The sequence below is a fragment of the Cherax quadricarinatus genome, chromosome 97, assembly GCF_038502225.1.
Source record: "Cherax quadricarinatus isolate ZL_2023a chromosome 97, ASM3850222v1, whole genome shotgun sequence".
Taxonomy (NCBI): Eukaryota; Metazoa; Arthropoda; class Malacostraca; order Decapoda; family Parastacidae; genus Cherax; species Cherax quadricarinatus.
In genome coordinates, this window is record NC_091388.1 from 3,831,217 (window position 1) to 3,850,676 (window position 19,460).

At 38.4% G+C, this 19,460-nt stretch overlaps 1 protein-coding gene across 3 annotated transcripts in view; it reads left to right on the plus strand.

Annotated features, from left to right (window-relative positions):
• The window catches only part of LOC128705035 (hepatocyte nuclear factor 4-gamma-like), an 85,569-nt gene extending 66,114 nt beyond the window's left edge, over positions 1-19,455 (plus strand). The window contains exons 8-9 of one of the 3 annotated variants that reach the window (XM_070105129.1): positions 1,641-1,877; positions 17,973-19,455. In XM_070105129.1, the coding sequence (XP_069961230.1) occupies positions 1,641-1,877; positions 17,973-18,385 (650 nt within the window). In that variant the 3' untranslated portion in view covers positions 18,386-19,455. Of the gene's footprint in view, positions 1-1,640; positions 1,878-16,501; positions 16,648-17,972 lie in introns of those variants that run through there. The other 2 variants (XM_070105128.1, XM_070105130.1) reach the window with 2 other exon arrangements.
• Positions 19,456-19,460: the final 5 nt, after the last annotated feature.

Sequence of the window (19,460 nt, forward strand, 5' to 3'; positions counted from 1 at the left end):
ACATGTTATTAAATAACATACATTATTAAAGCATAACATGTATATATTTAGTACAATTTACGACGTTTTCATGTATTTTATGATTATTCATGGTTCAACAAGTTAAGGAAGCAGTATTGTAATATATTTCCCTACAATATATTGGGGCACCAAACATTCACGGTTTTTCAACATTTGCGAGGCTCTTGATCCCCTAACCCTCGTGAATGTTGAGGGAGACCTGTACGTTTTTCAACATTTGAAAGTACAGTGGAACCTTAAATATCAAACTTTCTTCGGTCCAGAAGGCTGTTCGAGTGCCTTTACCAAATGAATTTATTCCCATCAGGAATAATGTAAATTAGATTAGTCCATTTCAGACCCTCAAAAATACACTTATAAAAGCACTTACAAAAATACACTTACATAATTGGTTGTGTTGGGAGCAGTTCGTTTTTTGAGGTTCCACTGTATGTAAAAAAAGCAGATCTTTTTTTTTTTTTTTACATTTGAAAATGTGTAAAAAACTTTGATCTACTTTTTTTTGTTGTTATATTTGAAAATATTTACAAAAAACGTAGATCTACTTTTGTAGCACTACACATGTGAACGTAGATCTGCTTGGACAGTTAAAAGGTGGAACCTTGGTTTTCCTATGTCCTAGTTTGTATGTAAGACTATAGTTATTCTCTATAAAATGAATTTTTTCTTAATATTTTTGGGTGTCTGGAACAGATTAATTGGATTTACATTATTTCTTATGGGAAACATTGCTTCAGTTTTCATACAATTCTGTTTATCATGACTTTTTCGAACAGATTAATCACGAAAACCAAGGTTCCACTTTACTGAGAGTTTCTTGGTTGTCATCCACGTCGATATTTTTAGTAACTCGTCGTTATCAGTGTAACTAAGGATAGTCGGGTTTGTGTGGGAGAAGACATAAGCAGTGTCATCTGTGAACAGAACTGGTTTAAGGAGATAAGATGCTTTGGGGAAATCATTAATGTAAATGAAAAAGAGCAGAGGGCCAAGGACACTTCCCTGGGAAACTGCCGTGTCTACAAACTGAGTAGACAAGGTTACACCATTTGTGAAGACATACTGGTGTCTATTGCAAAGATAAAATTTTAGGTTTGCAAGAGTAAGTCCTCTGACCCCATAATGTTTTAGTTTAAAGAACAAGATACTCAAATAACCCGCACATAGAAGAGAGGAGCTTACGACGACGTTTTGGTCCGACTTGGACCATTTACAAAGTCACACTGTGACTTTGTAAATGGTCCAAGTCGGACCAAAACGTCATCGTAAGCTCCTCTCTTCTATGTGCGGGTTATTTGTGTATCATTCTAGTCACGGTATTGTGCCTTTTTTTGTTATTTAACAAGATACTGTGGTCCACTGTATCGAATGCTTTTCACAGGTCTATGAGGAGTTGCAGAGGATGTTCATTTTTTTCAACACTGCATATAGCAGTTCAAGCCTTTGTATAATAGCATCATTCATACATTTTTTGGTATAAACCCAAACTGGCAGAGGTTAAGTATGCTGTGACATATTAGGTAGAAGTAAACTTGCTTGTTTGATATAGTTATTCAGTTCAGTCTTTTTTCAGCATTTCTGAAATTTGAGAGTTCACAAAATGTTTTATTTTTTTGCAGTTATTCGAGGTCTTCGTAATGTGGAGAGAGTGAAGGCTCTGAGGTACCAAGTGCAGCTGCTCTTAGAAGACTACATCAATGATCGACAGTATGAGTCTCGTGGCAGGTTTGGTGAAATACTCCTCACACTTCCAGCACTACAGTCAATAACATGGCAGATGATTGAACAAATTCAATTTGCTAAGCTCTTTGGGGTTACTAGAATTGACAATCTTCTGCAGGAAATGCTGTTGGGTGGTACGTATTTTTTCTTCAATTATCATTAATTTTTTTTAATGCACTGGCTGTTTCCATAGGAAAAAATCTTGCCAATAAAATCCCAAGCTCAAATACCCCACCCAATGACTACCTCACTGGCAACTACCTGAACACACTGTTCCTAGCTCCGACTAACCCAACAAAAGTCTCCCTTATTTTCAACACACTAAAAAACAAGACAGGAGATTTAAATACCTTACCACCCTTTATATACAAAAAAGCATCGAAAGTGCTGTCACCAATCATTGCAACACTCTTTAACAAATCCATCAAATCCTCCACCTTCCCTACAGTACTCAAAATAGCAAGGGTCACCCCGTTCCATAAAGGAGGAGACCAAACAGACTTGAATAACTATAGGCCAATATCCAACTTACACCCTCTCTCTAAAATCTTCGAAAAATTAATTCATAAGCGAATTTATTCCTACCTCATCTCCCACAACATACTCAACCCCTGTCAGTTTGGGTTCAGGCCTAATAAAAATATGAATGATGCTATTATACACATGCTAGAACAAATATACACTGCACTAGAGAAAAAAGAAGTCCCACTGGGGATCTTTATTGATTTATGTAAAGCTTTTGATACAGTCAACCATGATTTGCTCCACATAAAATTGTCGCTCTACGGTATAAGAGGGCACTCCCTCAACTACCTAAAGTCATACCTCAGCAACAGAAGCCAATATGTGTACACAAATGGAGCAAACTCTTCCACACAGCCAATTACAGTTGGTGTCCCACAGGGAAGTGTCCTTGGCCCTCTTCTCTTTCTCGTTTACATAAATGACCTACCAAATGCATCGCAACTACTCAAACCCACACTATTTGCAGATGACACTACATACATCTTCTCTCACCCAAGCCCAGTCATACTAGCCAATACTGTAAATACCGAATTACAGAAAATATCTACCTGGATGAGGACTAACAAACTTACACTAAACATTGACAAAACCTACTTCATTCAGTTTGGTAACAGAGCTACAGATGTCCCTCTTAACATAATGATAAACGGATCACCTATCACAAAGCTAACAGAGGGAAAATTCTTAGGAATCCACCTTGATAATAGACTCAAATTTCATACACATATACAACAAATTTCCCCAAAAATTTCCAAGACCGTAAGCATACAGGCAGGAAAACAGTGAAGTCCCAGTGTAGTAATATTACGAGTTCTAGGGGAACTAGTAATAATAAGAACGAGATAGATATTGAAAAGCCAGGGACCTTGGGTGATAAGGACAGTAATAGGTTTAGTAGAAAAATAGAAATGAGCAGGAAGGGTAAAGAGAAAGGAGAGTCTTTCAATGTTTATTATGCTAATTGCCGTAGTGCTAGGAATAAGATGGACGAGTTGAGATTAGTTGCTAGTGCAGGTAACATTGATGTATTTGCCTTAACTGAGACGTGGTTTTTTTTTTTTTTTATTTATTTATTTATTTATTTATTTATTTATTTATTAACAATTTGAGCATACATACAGAGGTACAAAAAAATACAGATAAGAGCAGCATGCCAAAGCCACTTATACTATGCATAGCATTATGGGCTGGCTTAAAATTAACTAAGCAATGATGAAATCAGTGATAAGACATTATTGTAAACAGATAACTATAAAGCACAAGTGAGTATTACAAAGACAGGTCATATGATTGCATGCATTGTTGTACATTCAGTCGTATGGAGTATTCTGTTAGGTAGTGTATTTAAAAAATAATAAAGTTAGATTGGGTTTTAGGTTTAACATTTATGTGATACAATTGTGAGTAACATATAGGATATACAATTTATAAGGTTCAGTTATTCAGTATTTATTTGGTTTTGAGTGAGTAAGTGATCTTTGAGAAGAGACTTGAATTTATAAACAGGTAGTGTTTCTTTTATATTTACAGGTAATGAATTCCAGATTTTAGGGCCTTTTATGTGCATTGAGTTTTTACATAGTGTGAGATGGACATGAGGAACATCAAAGAGTGATCTGTGCCTTGTGTTATGGTCATGTGTTCTGTTGAGGTTGGCAAGGAGATGTTTGAGGGGAGGGTTAATATCATAGTTAAGTGTTCTATGTATGTAATAGGTGCAGTAATAAGTATGGATGTTTTGTATGGTGAGTAGGTTTAGTGTATTGAATATTGGTGGAGTGTGCTGCCTGTAGTGAGAATTTGTTATCATTCTAACTGCAGCCTTTTGTTGGGTAATTAGTGGTCTGAGATGGTTAATTGTTGTTGAGCCCCATGCACAAATTCCATAGGTGAGATAGGGGTAAATAAGAGAGTGATATAGGGCCAGGAGGGCTGACTGTGGAGCATAGTACCGTATCTTCGATAGTATGCCTACAGTCTTGGAAATTTTCTTAGAAATTTGTTGCATATGTTTAATTCAAAAAGTCGGGACATGCCTGCGGAATGTCATATTCAGGGTTTTAAATTGTTCCAAGAAGATAGAAGTATTGGGAGAGGGGTTGGGGTGGCATTGTATGTCCGAGATCGCTTGAACTGTTGCATAAAAACGGGTATTAAGTCTGAAGTAACACATACAGAGTCTGTTTGGATAGAATTTTCAGAGGGGCATGAAAAAGTGATTTTAGGTGTGATATACCGTCCCCCAAACTTAGATAGGGACCAAGGGAAACTACTATGGGAGGAAATTGTTAAGGCCACAAGGCACGATAATGTAGTAATTCTAGGAGACTTTAACTTTAGTCATGTTGATTGGAATTTCTTGACTGGGAATTTAGAATCATACGACTTCTTAGAAGTATTTCAGGATTGTTTTTTGAAGCAGTTTGTGACAGAACCTACAAGGGGAAATAACCTGCTTGACTTAGTTATGGCAAACAATGAATCCCTTGTTAATAATTTAGAAATTTCAGAGGAACTGGGTGCTAGCGACCACAAATCAATTACATTTAGCATTGAATGGAAGTACGATAGTAGCGATAACTCAGTAACAGTCCCAGATTTTCGCTTAGCAGATTACGATGGGCTTAGAGAACACTTATCATCTGTTGACTGGGGTAACGAAGAGAGCTATCAATATGACAGTTTTCTGAACACTATACATGCTGCTCAAAGAGCGTTTATCCCATATAAAGAAATTAGATCAAATAGAAATGACCCAAAATGGATGAATAATAGGCTCAAATATCTACTAGGGCATAAGAAAGGAATTTATAGGTGTATCAAAAGAGGTGAGGGTCATCTTATGAATCAGTATATTGACATTAAGAGGGACATTAAAAAGGGGATAAGAAAAGCTAAAAGGGACTATGAAATTAAAGTTGCTAGGGATTCTAAAACTAACCCAAAAAGTTTTTTCCAGGTCTATAGAACAAAAGTTAGAGATAAGATAGGTCCCCTTAAAAATAACTATGGGCACCTTACTGACAAAGAGAATGAAATGTGCTTGATTTTAAATAATTATTTTCTCTCAGTTTTTACACAGGAAGACACTAACAATATTCCAGTAATTAATTTTTACAGTGGGCTAGAAGAAGATAAATTATGTAACATCACAGTCACTAGTGAGATGGTTGTGAAGCAGATAGACAGACTGAAGCAAAATAAGTCACCGGGTCCTGATGAGGTTTTTTCAAGGGTTCTTAAGGAATGCAAAATGGAAATCTGTGAACCATTAACTAATATTTTTAATTTATCTCTTCAAACAGGTGTAGTGTCTGATATGTGGAAGATGGCTAATGTAACTCCTATTTTTAAAACAGGGGACAAGTCGTTACCTTCAAATTACCGCCCAATAAGCCTGACCTCAATTGTAGGCAAATTACTAGAGTCAATTCTAGCTGAGATTATAAGAAGCCATCTCGATAAGCATAGCTTGATTAATGATACTCAGCATGGATTCACAAGAGGCCGGTCTTGTCTAACTAATGCTTTTGAGGCTGTTGACCACAATAAAGAATTTGATATTATTTACTTAGATTTTAGTAAGGCTTTTGATAGAGTTCCGCACCATAGACTGTTAAAGAAAGTGGCAGCTCATGGCACTGGGGGAAAAGTGCTCTCATGGATCGAGTCATGGCTCACTGACAGGAAGCAGAGAGTGTCCATAAATGGGGTTAAATCCGAGTGGGGATCTGTAACAAGTGGCGTTCCACAGGGATCAGTCTTGGGCCCGTTGTTGTTTATAATATATATCAATGATCTTGATGAGGGAATTACTAGTGATATGAGCAAATTCGCAGATGACACAAAGATAGGTAGGATAATTGATTCAAACGTAGATGTTATGGAACTTCAGGAGGATTTAAACAAACTCTATTCTTGGTCAGAAAAGTGGCAGATGCAGTTCAATGTAGATAAATGCAAGGTTCTGAAGCTTGGGAGTGCCCATAACCCTAGTACTTATAAGTTAAATGATGTAGAACTTAGCCATACAGATTGCGAAAAGGACTTGGGGGTTATGGTGAGCAGCAACCTTAAACCAAGACAGCAATGCCTAAGCGTACGTAATAAGGCAAATAGATTACTGGGATTTATATCAAGAAGTGTAAGCAACAGAAGTCCAGAGGTCATACTGCAGCTTTATACATCATTAGTAAGGCCTCACCTAGATTATGCAGCTCAGTTCTGGTCTCCGTATTACAAAATGGACATAAATTCGTTAGAAAACATTCAGCGTAGGATGACTAAATTAATACATAGCATTAGAAATCTTCCTTATGAAGAAAGATTGAAGACTTAAGTTACATTCACTTGTTAGACGAAGAATGAGGGGAGACCTGATCGAAGTGTATAAGTGGAAGATAGGTATTAATAAAGGGGATATTAATAAGGTCTTGAGGATGTCTCTCCAAGAGAGAACCCGCAGTAATGGATTTAAATTAGATAAGTTTAGATTCAGAAAGGACATAGGAAAATATTGGTTTGGAAATAGGGTAGTTGATGAGTGGAACAGTCTACCTAGTTGGGTTATTGAGGCTGGGACTTTGGGTAGTTTCAAATCTAGGTTGGATAAGTACATGAGTGGGAGGGGTTGGATTTGAGTGGGACTTTCACATCAGAGCTTATTTCTTGGGTGGCATTGAAAATTGGGTTGGGCAAATGTTTTGTTAGTGGGATGAATTGTAAAGGACCTGCCTAGTATGGGCCAGCAGGCCTCCTGCAGTGTTCCTCCTTTCTTATGTTCTTATGTTAAGATACGGTACTATGTTCCACAGTCAGCCCTCCTGGCCCTATATCACTCACTTATTTACCCCTATCTCACCTATGGAATTTGTGCATGGGGCTCAACAACAACTAACCATCACAGACCATTAATTACCCAACAAAAGACTGCAGTTAGAATGATAACAAATTCCCACTGCAGGCAGCACACTCCACCAATATTCTAAACTCTAAACCTACTCACCATACAAAACATCCATACTTATTATTGTACCTACTACATACATAGAACACTTAACTCGGATATAAACCCCCCCTCAAACGTCTCCTTACCAACCTCAACAGAACACATGACCATAACACAAGGCACAGATCACTCTTTGATATTCCTCGTGTCCATCTCACGCTATGCAAAAACTCAATGCACATAAAAGGTCCTAAAATCTGGAATTCATTACCTGTGAATATAAAAGAAACACTGTCTGTTTATAAATTCAAGTCTCTTCTCAAAAATCACTTACTCACCCACAACTAAATAAATACTGAATAACTGTATCTCACCTAGGTAGTAGGTTGGTAAACAGCAACCGCCCAGGGAGGTACTACCGTCCTGCCAAGTGAGTGTACAACGAAAACCAGTAATTGTTTTACATGATGGTAGGATTGCTGGTGTCTTTTGTCTCATAAACATGCAAGATTTCAGGTACGTCTTGCTACTTCTACTTACACTTAGGTCACACTACACATACATGTACAAGCATATATATACACACCCCTCTGGGTTTTCTGCTATTTTCTTACTAGTTCTTATTCTTGTTTATTTTCTCTTATCTCCATGGGGAAGTGGAACAGAATTCTTCCTCCGTAAGCCATGCGTGTTGTAAGAGGCGACTAAAATGCCGGGAGCAAGGGGCTAGTAACCCTTTCTCCCATATAAATTACTAAATTTAAAAGAGAAACTTTCGTTTTTCTTTTTGGGCCACCCTGCCTTGGTGGGATACGGCCGGTGTGTTGAAAGAAAGAAAGAATTGCATCTCATAAATGTTTACCCTGTGACTCAATCAAACTTTATTTTTTAATTACATTACCTAACAGAATACTCCATTCTACTGAATGCTCAGCAACACAGTAAATGACCATATGACCTGTCTTTGAAATACTCATTTGTGCTTAATTGTTATTTGTTTACAATAATGTTTACCACTGAATATATCATTGCTTAGTTAATCTTAAGTTAATTTTAAGCCTGCCCATAATGCTCTGCATACAAGGGGCTTTGGCATGTTACACTTAACCACTGTATTTCCTTGTACTTCTATGTATCATGTTCAAATTAATAAGTAAATAAATAAATAAAAGGCAAGGTAACCTGAAAATGAAGAAACACTTTCACCATCACTCACTCCATCACTGTCTATCAGAGACATACTCGTACTACAGTTCAAAAACTGTAACATATCTTTGCCCCTCCAAAATGCAGGCACTGTACTTCCCACCTCCAGGACTCAAGGCATGGCAGGTGGCAGAATTGAAAGAGATAACAGAGAGGAACAGATTGAGATGTCGAGGAAAGCACTTCAGTGAAAACAATAGAGAGAAAGAAGATCACAAATAACAAAAAAGGCACAATACCGTGACTGGAACGATACACAAATAACCCGCACTTAAAAGAGAGAAGCTTACGACGACATTTCGGTCCGACTTGGACCACTGACAAAGTCACACTAACCAGAAGTGGAGCCGTCCTGCTTCACTTCTGGTTAGTGTGACCTTGTCAATGGTCCAAGTCGGACCGAAACGTCATCGTAAGCTTCTCTCTTTTATGTGCAGGTTATTTGTGTAAAGGAGATCACAGTCCGCATAACAAATCAATATAAACTGGGTTACTCCATGGGGGAGTCGAACAGAATTTTTCCTCCGTAAACCATGCGTGTCTTAAGAGGCGACTAAAATGCTGGGAACAAGAGGCTAGTAACCCCCTTCTCCTGTATAAATTACTATATGTAAAAAGAAAAACTTGGGTTTCTTCTTTTTCGGGTCACCTGCCTTGGTGTGGCACGGCCGGTACATTAAAAAACACTTGGATGATAAACTGATTAGTGGGTATTTATACCCACTATCAGTTTATCATCCAAGTCTTATTCTGCAATGCAGAATAAGACTTTATTGTAGTCTGACTTTATAAAGCTCACTCTTGAGCAAAAAAGGTCTGACATAAAGGCTTACTTTGTATTGTGTGTGTTTATCCCTGACAAATCAATACCAGTTAAGATATACCATACAATAAAATACAAATTAATTTCTCTTCTGAAGTATATAAAATGTAGTTTACATGTAGAGGCGGGATCTGGTTTACAGCACTTTGTTTTATGGTGTTTTGCTAATGCAGTCGTTTTCACATACAGTGGACCCCCGCATAACGATCACCTCCCAATGCGACCAATTATGTAAGTGTATTTATGTAAGTGTGTTTGTACGTGTATGTTTGGGGGTCTGAAATGGACTAATCTAATTCACAATATTCCTTATGGGAACAAATTCGGTCAATACTGGCACCTGAACATACTTCTGGAATGAAATAATATCGTAAACCGGGGGTCCACTGTATACCCATTCTTCATTTATTCAGACTTCCTACAATAAATATATTCACCACTTACTATAAGCTAAGGACGAAAATATTTTAAGGTAAGTAATGTGTGAACTGTATATGCATATTTTAGGCTTAACTCTATTGCTCACTAATACAGTGGACCCCCGGTTTACGATATTATTTCATTCCATTAGTATGTTCAGGTGCCAGTACTGACCGAATTTGTTCCCATAAGGAATATTGTGAATTAGATTAGTCCATTTCAGACCCCCAAACATACACGTACAAACGCACTTACATAAATACACTTACATAATTGGTCGCATTGGGAGGTGATCGTAAATCGGGGGTCCACTGTACTTGATAGTATAAACATGTTATCATGCTTTTATATGCATTTGGAAGTGAAAAAAGGCCGTGTTCTCCACCTGGCAACCACACCTCCATAGCACATAAACAGCATGTTTATAAGCTATGTAATGTATTTCTTATATAATTTTTAAGAAAATATCATACGTGGATTAACGAAAATGTCTATATTGACGTAAAGTAAGACATTTAATGTGCCCAATTTGCTCTAGCTCTGATATCTCTCCTGCCCTGAATGGGGCTATCAGTGTTACTGCCCCTTTCGGTGCAGAAGAAAAATCAGAGCTAAAACAAATACGGAGATCATTTATGGCCAGCACAGAGCAAGTAAAGCACTTAAATTACTGGAACGCCTTAAAGTCTTAAATATGTACTCACTGGAGCGGAGGAGAGAGAGATGCATGATAATATATACCTGGAATGTACTCAAGGGCTTGGTCCCGAATCTGCACACTGCCATAACCACATACTGGAGTGAGAGATATGGGAAGAAGTGCAAAATAAAACCAGTGAAAAGCAGGGGTGCAGTGGGCACAATAAGGGAACAATGTATCAACATCCATGGCTCCTGATTATTCAACATCTTACTAGAAGATATTAGAAACACTGATGGAATAAGTGTAGAAGTCTTTAAGAGAAAACTGGACAAGCATCTTCACCAGGTGCCATATCAACCAGGCAGTGATGGATATGTGGGGCAGAGGGCCACCAGCAGCAACAGCCTGGTTGACCAGGCTAGCACCAGACAAGCCTGGCCTTAGGCCAAGCTCTGGGAGTAGAAAGACACTTGAAACTCATCATAGGTATACTACAGTGATTTTTTGCTTTACAGCAGCAGCCCAGAACCTAACCTGCTGTATAAATGGGACCCTCTTGTAATAAAATATTCTTAAGCACAAAAGAACGGCACTAACAAATGGTACATTCAGACAGAATAATCCTAATGCTTAAAGTCTACTTAAGAACTAGACATAATAATAATAATAATAATAATAATAATAATAATAATAATAATAATAATACAGCCTTTCCTCACTTAATGACAGAGTTGTGTTCCTAAGGCCATGTAGTTAAACAAATTCGTCACTAAGTGAGGAGCATACTATAATGGTAGTGGGTTTGTGTCAACCATCTTTGATATTGTTTTAATGTTACTTTTGCACCATTTATAACATTTCTGGTATATTTTTAAATGTTTATACAGTAGTGTACTGAATATTGTAAATAACAGAACAGAGGAAATCAGCTCTAATACAGTGGACCCCCGGTTAACGATATTTTTTCATTCCAGAAGTATGTTCAGGTGCCAGTACTGACCGAATTTGTTCCCATAAGGAATATTGTGAAGTAGATTAGTCCATTTCAGACCCCCAAACATACACGTACAAACGCACTTACATAAATACACTTACATAATTGGTCGCATTCGGAGGTGATCGTTATGCGGGGGTCCACTGTATACGTACATTATTTAGGAATGCATGCTGGTCAGAGAGCCCATCGTAAGTCTGAGTCGTTGGTAAACGAGTATGTTGCTAAGTGAGGCGAGGCTGTAATATCTTCAATTTTACATGTACAAGGTATACAGACCATAGCTGACATCAATGACATACTACTATATAGAAAGCCCCTTGTTATGCTGAGCATTTCCCGCAAATTAGGCCAATTTTGTCCAAGGAAGCAACCCACACCAGTCAACTAACACTCAGGTACCTATTTTACTGATAGGTGAACATAGACAGCAGGTGTCTTATGGAAACACATTCTAATGTTTTCCAGCCGTACCGGGGATCGACCCCCCCAGACCTCAGTGTGTGAGCTGAGTGCACAACAGAACTACAGGACACTGTAGGAGGAGTTGTTAACCCTTTGACTGTCGCGGCCGTATGTATACGTCTTACGAGGTACCGTGTTTGACGTATATTTTTTTTTTTTTTATCACACTGGCCGATTCCCACCAAGGCAGGGTGGCCCGAAAAAGAAAAACTTTCACCATCATTCACTCCATCACTGTCTTGCCAGAAGGGTGCTTTACACTACAGTTTTTAAACTGCAACATTAACACCCCTCCTTCAGAGTGCAGGCACTGTACTTCCCATCTCCAGGACTCAAGTCCGGCCTGCCGGTTTCCCTGAACCCCTTCATAAATGTTACTTTGCTCACACTCCAACAGCACGTCAAGTATTAAAAACCATTTGTCTCCATTCACTCCTATCAAACACGCTCATGCATACCTGCTGGAAGTCCAAGCCCCTCGCACACAAAACCTCCTTTACCCCCTCTCTCCAACCTTTCCTAGGCCGACCCCTACCCCGCCTTCCTTCCACTACAGACTGATACACTCTTGAAGTCATTCTGTTTCGCTCCATTCTCTCTACATGTCCGAACCACCTCAACAACCCTTCCTCAGCCCTCTGGACAACAGTTTTGGTAATCCCGCACCTCCTCCTAACTTCCAAACTACGAATTCTCTGCATTATATTCACACCACACATTGCTCTCAGACATGACATCTCCACTGCCTCCAGCCTTCTCCTCGCTGCAACATTCATCACCCATGCTTCACACCCATATAAGAGCGTTGGTAAAACTATACTCTCATACATTCCCCTCTTTGCCTCCAAGGACAAAGTTCTTTGTCTCCACAGACTCCTAAGTGCACCACTCACTCTTTTTCCCTCATCAATTCTATGATTCACCTCATCTTTCATAGACCCATCCGCTGACACGTCCACTCCCAAATATCTGAATACATTCACCTCCTCCATACTCTCTCCCTCCAATCTGATATTCAATCTTTCATCACCTAATCTTTTTGTTATCCTCATAACCTTACTCTTTCCTGTATTCACCTTTAATTTTCTTCTTTTGCACACCCTACCAAATTCATCCACCAATCTCTGCAACTTCTCTTCAGAATCTCCCAAGAGCACAGTGTCATCAGCAAAGAGCAGCTGTGACAACTCCCACTTTGTGTGTGATTCTTTATCTTTTAACTCCACGCCTCTTGTCAAGACCCTCGCATTTACTTCTCTTACAACCCCATCTATAAATATATTAAACAACCACGGTGACATCACACGTATATATACTCATAAATTCTAGCGGCTTCAAATCAAGCAGGAGAAAGCTGGTAGGCCCACATGTGAGAGAATGGGTCTGTGTGGTCAGTGTGCACCATATAAAAAAATCCTGGAGCACGCAGTGCATAATGAGAAAAAAACTGACCTTTTTTTTTAATTAAAATGCCGACTTTGTGGTCTATTTTCGTATAGTATTTATGGTTGTATTCTCGTTTTCTTGGTCTCATTTGATAGAATGGAAAATATATTATAGAAATAGAGGTGATTTTGATTGATTTTACTTTAAAAAGAACCTAGAAATGGAGCTCAAAGTAGGGGAAATGTTTGATTTTTGCCAATGTTCAAAAGTAAACAAATGATGCCATTGTCCAATAAATGTCCAACTACCCATTCTAATATGCAGTCATGAATGGGTTGATGTTATTTATACAATTATTACAGTATTGCAGTAGTCTGCATAATAGTAAGTCTTCTATTTTTTGATTGAATAAAAATTCAAAATAGAAAGCAAGAGTAATATCAGAGGGGCCTGGAGACATGACTGATGAACAAAGAAAATGTTATTTTAGAGCCAGGAATGTCTGCATTGTTCATTCTGGACCTTATTTTGAAATTGTCATATTTTTTAGTTTTTGTGAAATTGGCCAAATTGCAAATTTCTGACCACATTATTAGGTAGTTGAAATCGGTAAATGGTCATTTTCTTGTACTCAATCGATAGAAAAAATGGAGTTCTAAAGAAATAGCTATGAGTTTGGGTGACTGGAACAATGGAATTAGCCGAAAATAGGGCTCAAAGTGGGCGAAATCGCCGAATTGTAAACAGCGCCGAGGTCACTAACTTCGTGAGAGCATAATTCCGTCAGTTTTCCATCAAATTTCGTTTTTTTGGTGTCATTACAATCGGGAAAAGATTCTCCATCATTTCATAAGAAAAAATAACTTTTTTTGTTTTTTAAATTTTGCAACACCAGGAGACACCTCAGGATTGGGGGTTGCGACAGTCAAAGGGTTAAATGTATCCGAGTCTGCAATGAAGAGAGGACAGCAGACAAAATAACTGTACCAGAATTAAATGAAAATGAAAATGTTTATTTACTTGCACAGCTTACAATGTGTGGTTTACATTCTTCTTTCTTCTTTCAACACACCAGCCGTATCCCACCGAGGCGGGGTGGCCCAAAAGGAAAAACGAAAGTTTCTCCTTTTACATTTAGTAATATATACAGGAGAAGGGGTTACTAGCCCCTTGCCCCTGGCATTTTAGTTGCCTCTTACAACACGCATGGCTTACGGAGGAAGAATTCTGTTCCACTTCCCCATGGAGTGTGGTTTACATATTATAAAATATTAATTACAAGGAAGGCCTCTAGCAGACCTAGACATTTCAGGCAGACAAATCCTAATTTTTATTCTATATTGACACAGGTTATGGAGCAGAATGTTGAAGAGGGAAAGGCCTGAAATTCAGTTGTACTCTGTAATGAACAGGACAATTAATCAGATGATTTTGAACAGTTAATACAACCTGAACAGTACACTGGGGTATTTTTTCCTTCAACATCTTAATAAAATTATACTGACTGAGGTGTCACCTCAGGGTTTAACATATAAAATGAGCTCGTGTTCCCTCTGGTATTTCTTCACATTCTATTACATTTTCCATATATCAGCTAGTACCATCAAGACTCACGAAGTTGTGATAACACAACTGTCAATAAACCACGGAACAGGTTGGGTTTGAACTCGTGGTGAGTAAGTACTAAAACTCACAGGTCAGTAAGTACTAAAACTCACAGGTCAGTAAGTACTACAACTCACAGGTCAGTAAGTACTAAAACTCACAGGTCAGTAAGTACTAAAACTCACAGGTCAGTAAGTACTACAACTCACAGGTCAGTAAGTACTACAACTCACAGGTCAGTAAGTACTAAAACTCACAGGTCAGTAAGTACTACAACTCACAGGTCAGTAAGTACTAAAACTCACAGGTCAGTAAGTACTAAAACTCACAGGTCAGTAAGTACTACAACTCACAGGTCAGTAAGTACTAAAACTCACAGGTCAGTAAGTACTAAAACTCACAGGTCAGTAAGTACTACAACTCACAGGTCAGTAAGTACTACAACTCACAGGTCAGTAAGTACTAAAACTCACAGGTCAGTAAGTACTACAACTCACAGGTCAGTAAGTACTAAAACTCACAGGTCAGTAAGTACTAAAACTCACAGGTCAGTAAGTACTAAAACTCACAGGTCAGTAAGTACTACAACTCACAGGTCAGTAAGTACTAAAACTCACAGGTCAGTAAGTACTACAACTCACAGGTCAGTAAGTACTAAAACTCACAGGTCAGTAAGTACTAAAACTCACAGGTCAGTAAGTACTAAAACTCACAGGTCAGTAAGTACTACAACTCACAGGTCAGTAAGTACTAAAACTCACAGGTCAGTAAGTACTACAACTCACAGGTCAGTAAGTACTAAAACTCACAGGTCAGTAAGTACTAAAACTCACAGGTCAGTAAGTACTAAAACTCACAGGTCAGTAAGTACTAAAACTCACAGGTCAGTAAGTACTACAACTCACAGGTCAGTAAGTACTAAAACTCACAGGTCAGTAAGTACTACAACTCACAGGTCAGTAAGTACTAAAACTCACAGGTCAGTAAGTACTACAACTCACAGGTCAGTAAGTACTACAACTCACAGGTCAGTAAGTACTAAAACTCACAGGTCAGTAAGTACTAAAACTCACAGGTCAGTAAGTACTAAAACTCACAGGTCAGTAAGTACTAAAACTCACAGGTCAGTGAGTAAACAATTCAGCCAGTTGGGTATAATAAGATTTATCAGGTATAATATATGAACCATCAAACTATAATGCTACAGTAGAGAAAATAATTCGTCCTGGTCAAGCAGGATACAGTATAGGTGCTCCTTGACTTACAATGGGGGTTCTATTCCACTGAATCCATTGGAAGTTGAAAATGTCATCAATCGAATATGAATAAAATATGATAAATAAATAAGTAAATAAATAACTAGAGTCACCGAATAAGTAACTAAACAAATAATTACTGTAACTAACTAAATACCAGTAATGAAAAATGGATGTTCTGGAGTTGTGAATGTCGTGGAGCATTATTGAAAACAAGGAGAATCTTAAGGGGTATATTTTGATGACAATATTCTTTCTGTAAAGTAAAAGGACACAAGTGCAACTAATGTGACATTTATTGTGGCAACGTTTCGCTCTCCAGGAGCTTTATCAAGCCATTACAAACAATACATGGCTTGATAAAGCTCCTGGAGAGCGAAACGTTGCCACAATAAATGTCACATTAGTTGCACTTGTGTCCTTTTACTTTACATATTGTCGGTAATTCTACCAACTTTATTACAATATTCTTTCTGCTGGTTTCTAGAATAGTTCAAACAATGGTACCACACTACACAAATAACCCGCACATAGGAGAGAGGAGCTTATGACGACATTTCAATCCAACTTGGACCACTTACAAAGTCACACTAACGAAGCTACCACACCATCGTAAAGTAGATAATATTGTAAGTTGAACCATCATAAAGTGAGAAGCATCTGTACTTGAACAGTCCATTACAAGCATCAGCTGCTGACAACTGCAGATACACAGTTGTTAGCACCACATCTGTCAGAACAACGGTCGTCCACCTCAGCTCAGTAGGACCACATCAGTCCTCGAAACAAGATTCCACGTCAACAAGCATTGACAACTAGAATGATTCAAACAAAAATTTTATAATAGGATTACAAATAAAATGTACTGGCCTTTGCACTGAACTTGACTTAAGAGTGAGGGAGACTGACACCAGTCAGTCTATCTATCATCATTCTATCATGCAGGAGGAGCCACATGTCTATGATGCATCCAACAAAGTAAGCAGACTCTTTGATGTCACTACCGCCCGGCTCCAGCTGGGTTACAAGTATCTTTGGCAGGTTAAATCACCACCACCAGATGTACACCAAATGAAATGTAAACTTTGCCAGATGGACTATTGTTACACCCTGCGTCAATATGTACTGGAATGCGATAAAATTTAGGAATTCAGAGACAGCTCACTTAGAAATGTTCAAGATATGTCCAAGTATTTTATCCACAGTGGTATATTACAAACCATTCTGGAAAGATACCCTGACTTTGCTCACTGTAAATAAAGCATTACCACTGTGCATGTGTATGTGTGTATGTGTGTGTGTGTGTGACCAATTTAATGTCTGAATAAATAACTCATTACGATTGCGACCAGATATAAACATGTAAACAATTCATTACCACCGCTGGACCCATTATGTACCTCTGTAATGTTGAGGTACAATCCCTGGACCCATTATGTACCTCTGTAATCCTTTGGCTTCCACCCACAGGATGGGTCTGGGGTGCCTAATAAAGATGTTAAACTAACTTGAGTTTCAAGACTCACTTGCTATGGGTTCAAACCCCACCATTCCCTGGTTTAACAAGTAGAATGTAAGATAAACTGTACTAATTTGTACTTAGGAGAATATAAAAAAAAATGGTTTGGCAAATTTAGAGACATCTGGAACATAACCATATTTTTTCCATATGTTCTTCACATCACATACTGATACAGTAATTTCTAGGAACATATACATCACTAGTGGGTTTACTGTTTAGTTTACAGTAGTACTGTAATTCTATAACTGAAAATTTAGTAGACATGATTTATTTTAAATTATACAATGTTTATATAATGTGTTAATTTGTGTTATACTATACAATGTTTATATACCGTGTTAGTATTTCTAATCCATTTCTTTTTCATGTCATGAAAATACCTTTCACAGAATTATTTTAAGTTTTCCCTATGTTTAGAAGATTTTAAACTCATCAGGAGCAAATGGCGATGCTGTAAATGGCACGTCCACTGGTGCTGGTGGATATGGCGGAGGTGATGGAGGCATTGGAATAGGAGTACCAGCGCCTCCACCAGGCGGTGTGGGACTTCCCATACCTTTAGGAGCGGCCACAGCAGCAGGTGGAGGGGTAGCCATGGGTATGAACACCAATGCAGAAGCCATGCGCATGATCACCAGTGGGGAAGCCATGCGCATGAACACCAGTGGAGAGGCCATGCAGATCCCTGCATCCCTTCATGGCAATCAGTGCCTGGCCTCGTATAACAACAACGAAGGCAGCAACAGTCACTTAGGGGTCATAACTCGTGATACAACAAAGGACAACGAACAACCCAGAACAGAGCGAACATTTAAACAAGAAACTACTGATTCAAATTACGAACTGTGAGAAACTTTTTTCAAAAAAACTGCCTTAACAGTGAAAGCCTGGAGAAGACACTGCCAGTTATGAGTATTATTATACAATTTCCAGTGAAAATTATAATTTTTAAATCCTCAGTTTTATAATTTATGCATGTAAAATACAGGGCGTTTCAAAAAGATGGACATATGTAAAATGTAGATGCAATGAAATTAGATCCATCTTTTTGACACACCCTGTATTTGATATAGTGGAAAGTTATTATAGTGTGCAAGCTTAATATTTGTTTGTATATAAAATGTAAAGTATATACAGTGGAACCTTGGTACTCGAACAGCTCCCTACTCAAACAATTCAGTATTCGAATGCTTTGTTTGGTAAAAAAAAATCACTTGGTAGTTGACCACACAAGCATGACCTGCCAGAACCTCGCTGTACACCATTTCGCATTTCTTCGCAGTTTTTGGTGTATTTTTTTTTTTACATTATTTGTATAGATAAGTCACCATGGGGCTTAAGAAGATTAGTGATAATAGCCAACCAAAAAGAAAATTGGTTGGGAAAAATTCGTTCTGCACAAGAACAGATCGGCACTCGGTCTTCTGGAACGAATTAAGTTCGAGTATCAAGGTTCCACTGTACTGCAGCTTAAAGCTAGTTTTTATTTAACTAATGAGCAAATATAAGAAACATACTCATATGGGACCCTGTGGCCTGGCTGGCAAAGCTCTTGCTTAACACACTGAGGGCCCGGGTTCGATTCCCGGTGGGGTGGAAATACAGTGGACCCCCGGTTAACGATATTTTTTCATTCCAGAAGTATGTTCAGGTGCCAGTACTGACCGAATTTGTTCCCATAAGAAATATTATGAAGTAGATTAGTCCATTTCAGATCCCCAAACATACACATACAAATGCACTTACATAAATACACTTACATAATTGGTCGCATTGGGAGGTGATCGTTAAGCGGGGGTCCACTGTATTTCGACACATTTCCTTACACCTGTTGTCCTGTTCACCTAGCAAGTGGGTACCTGGGATTTAATAGACTGGTGTGGGTCACATCCTGGGGGACAAGATTGAGGACCCCAGTGGAAAT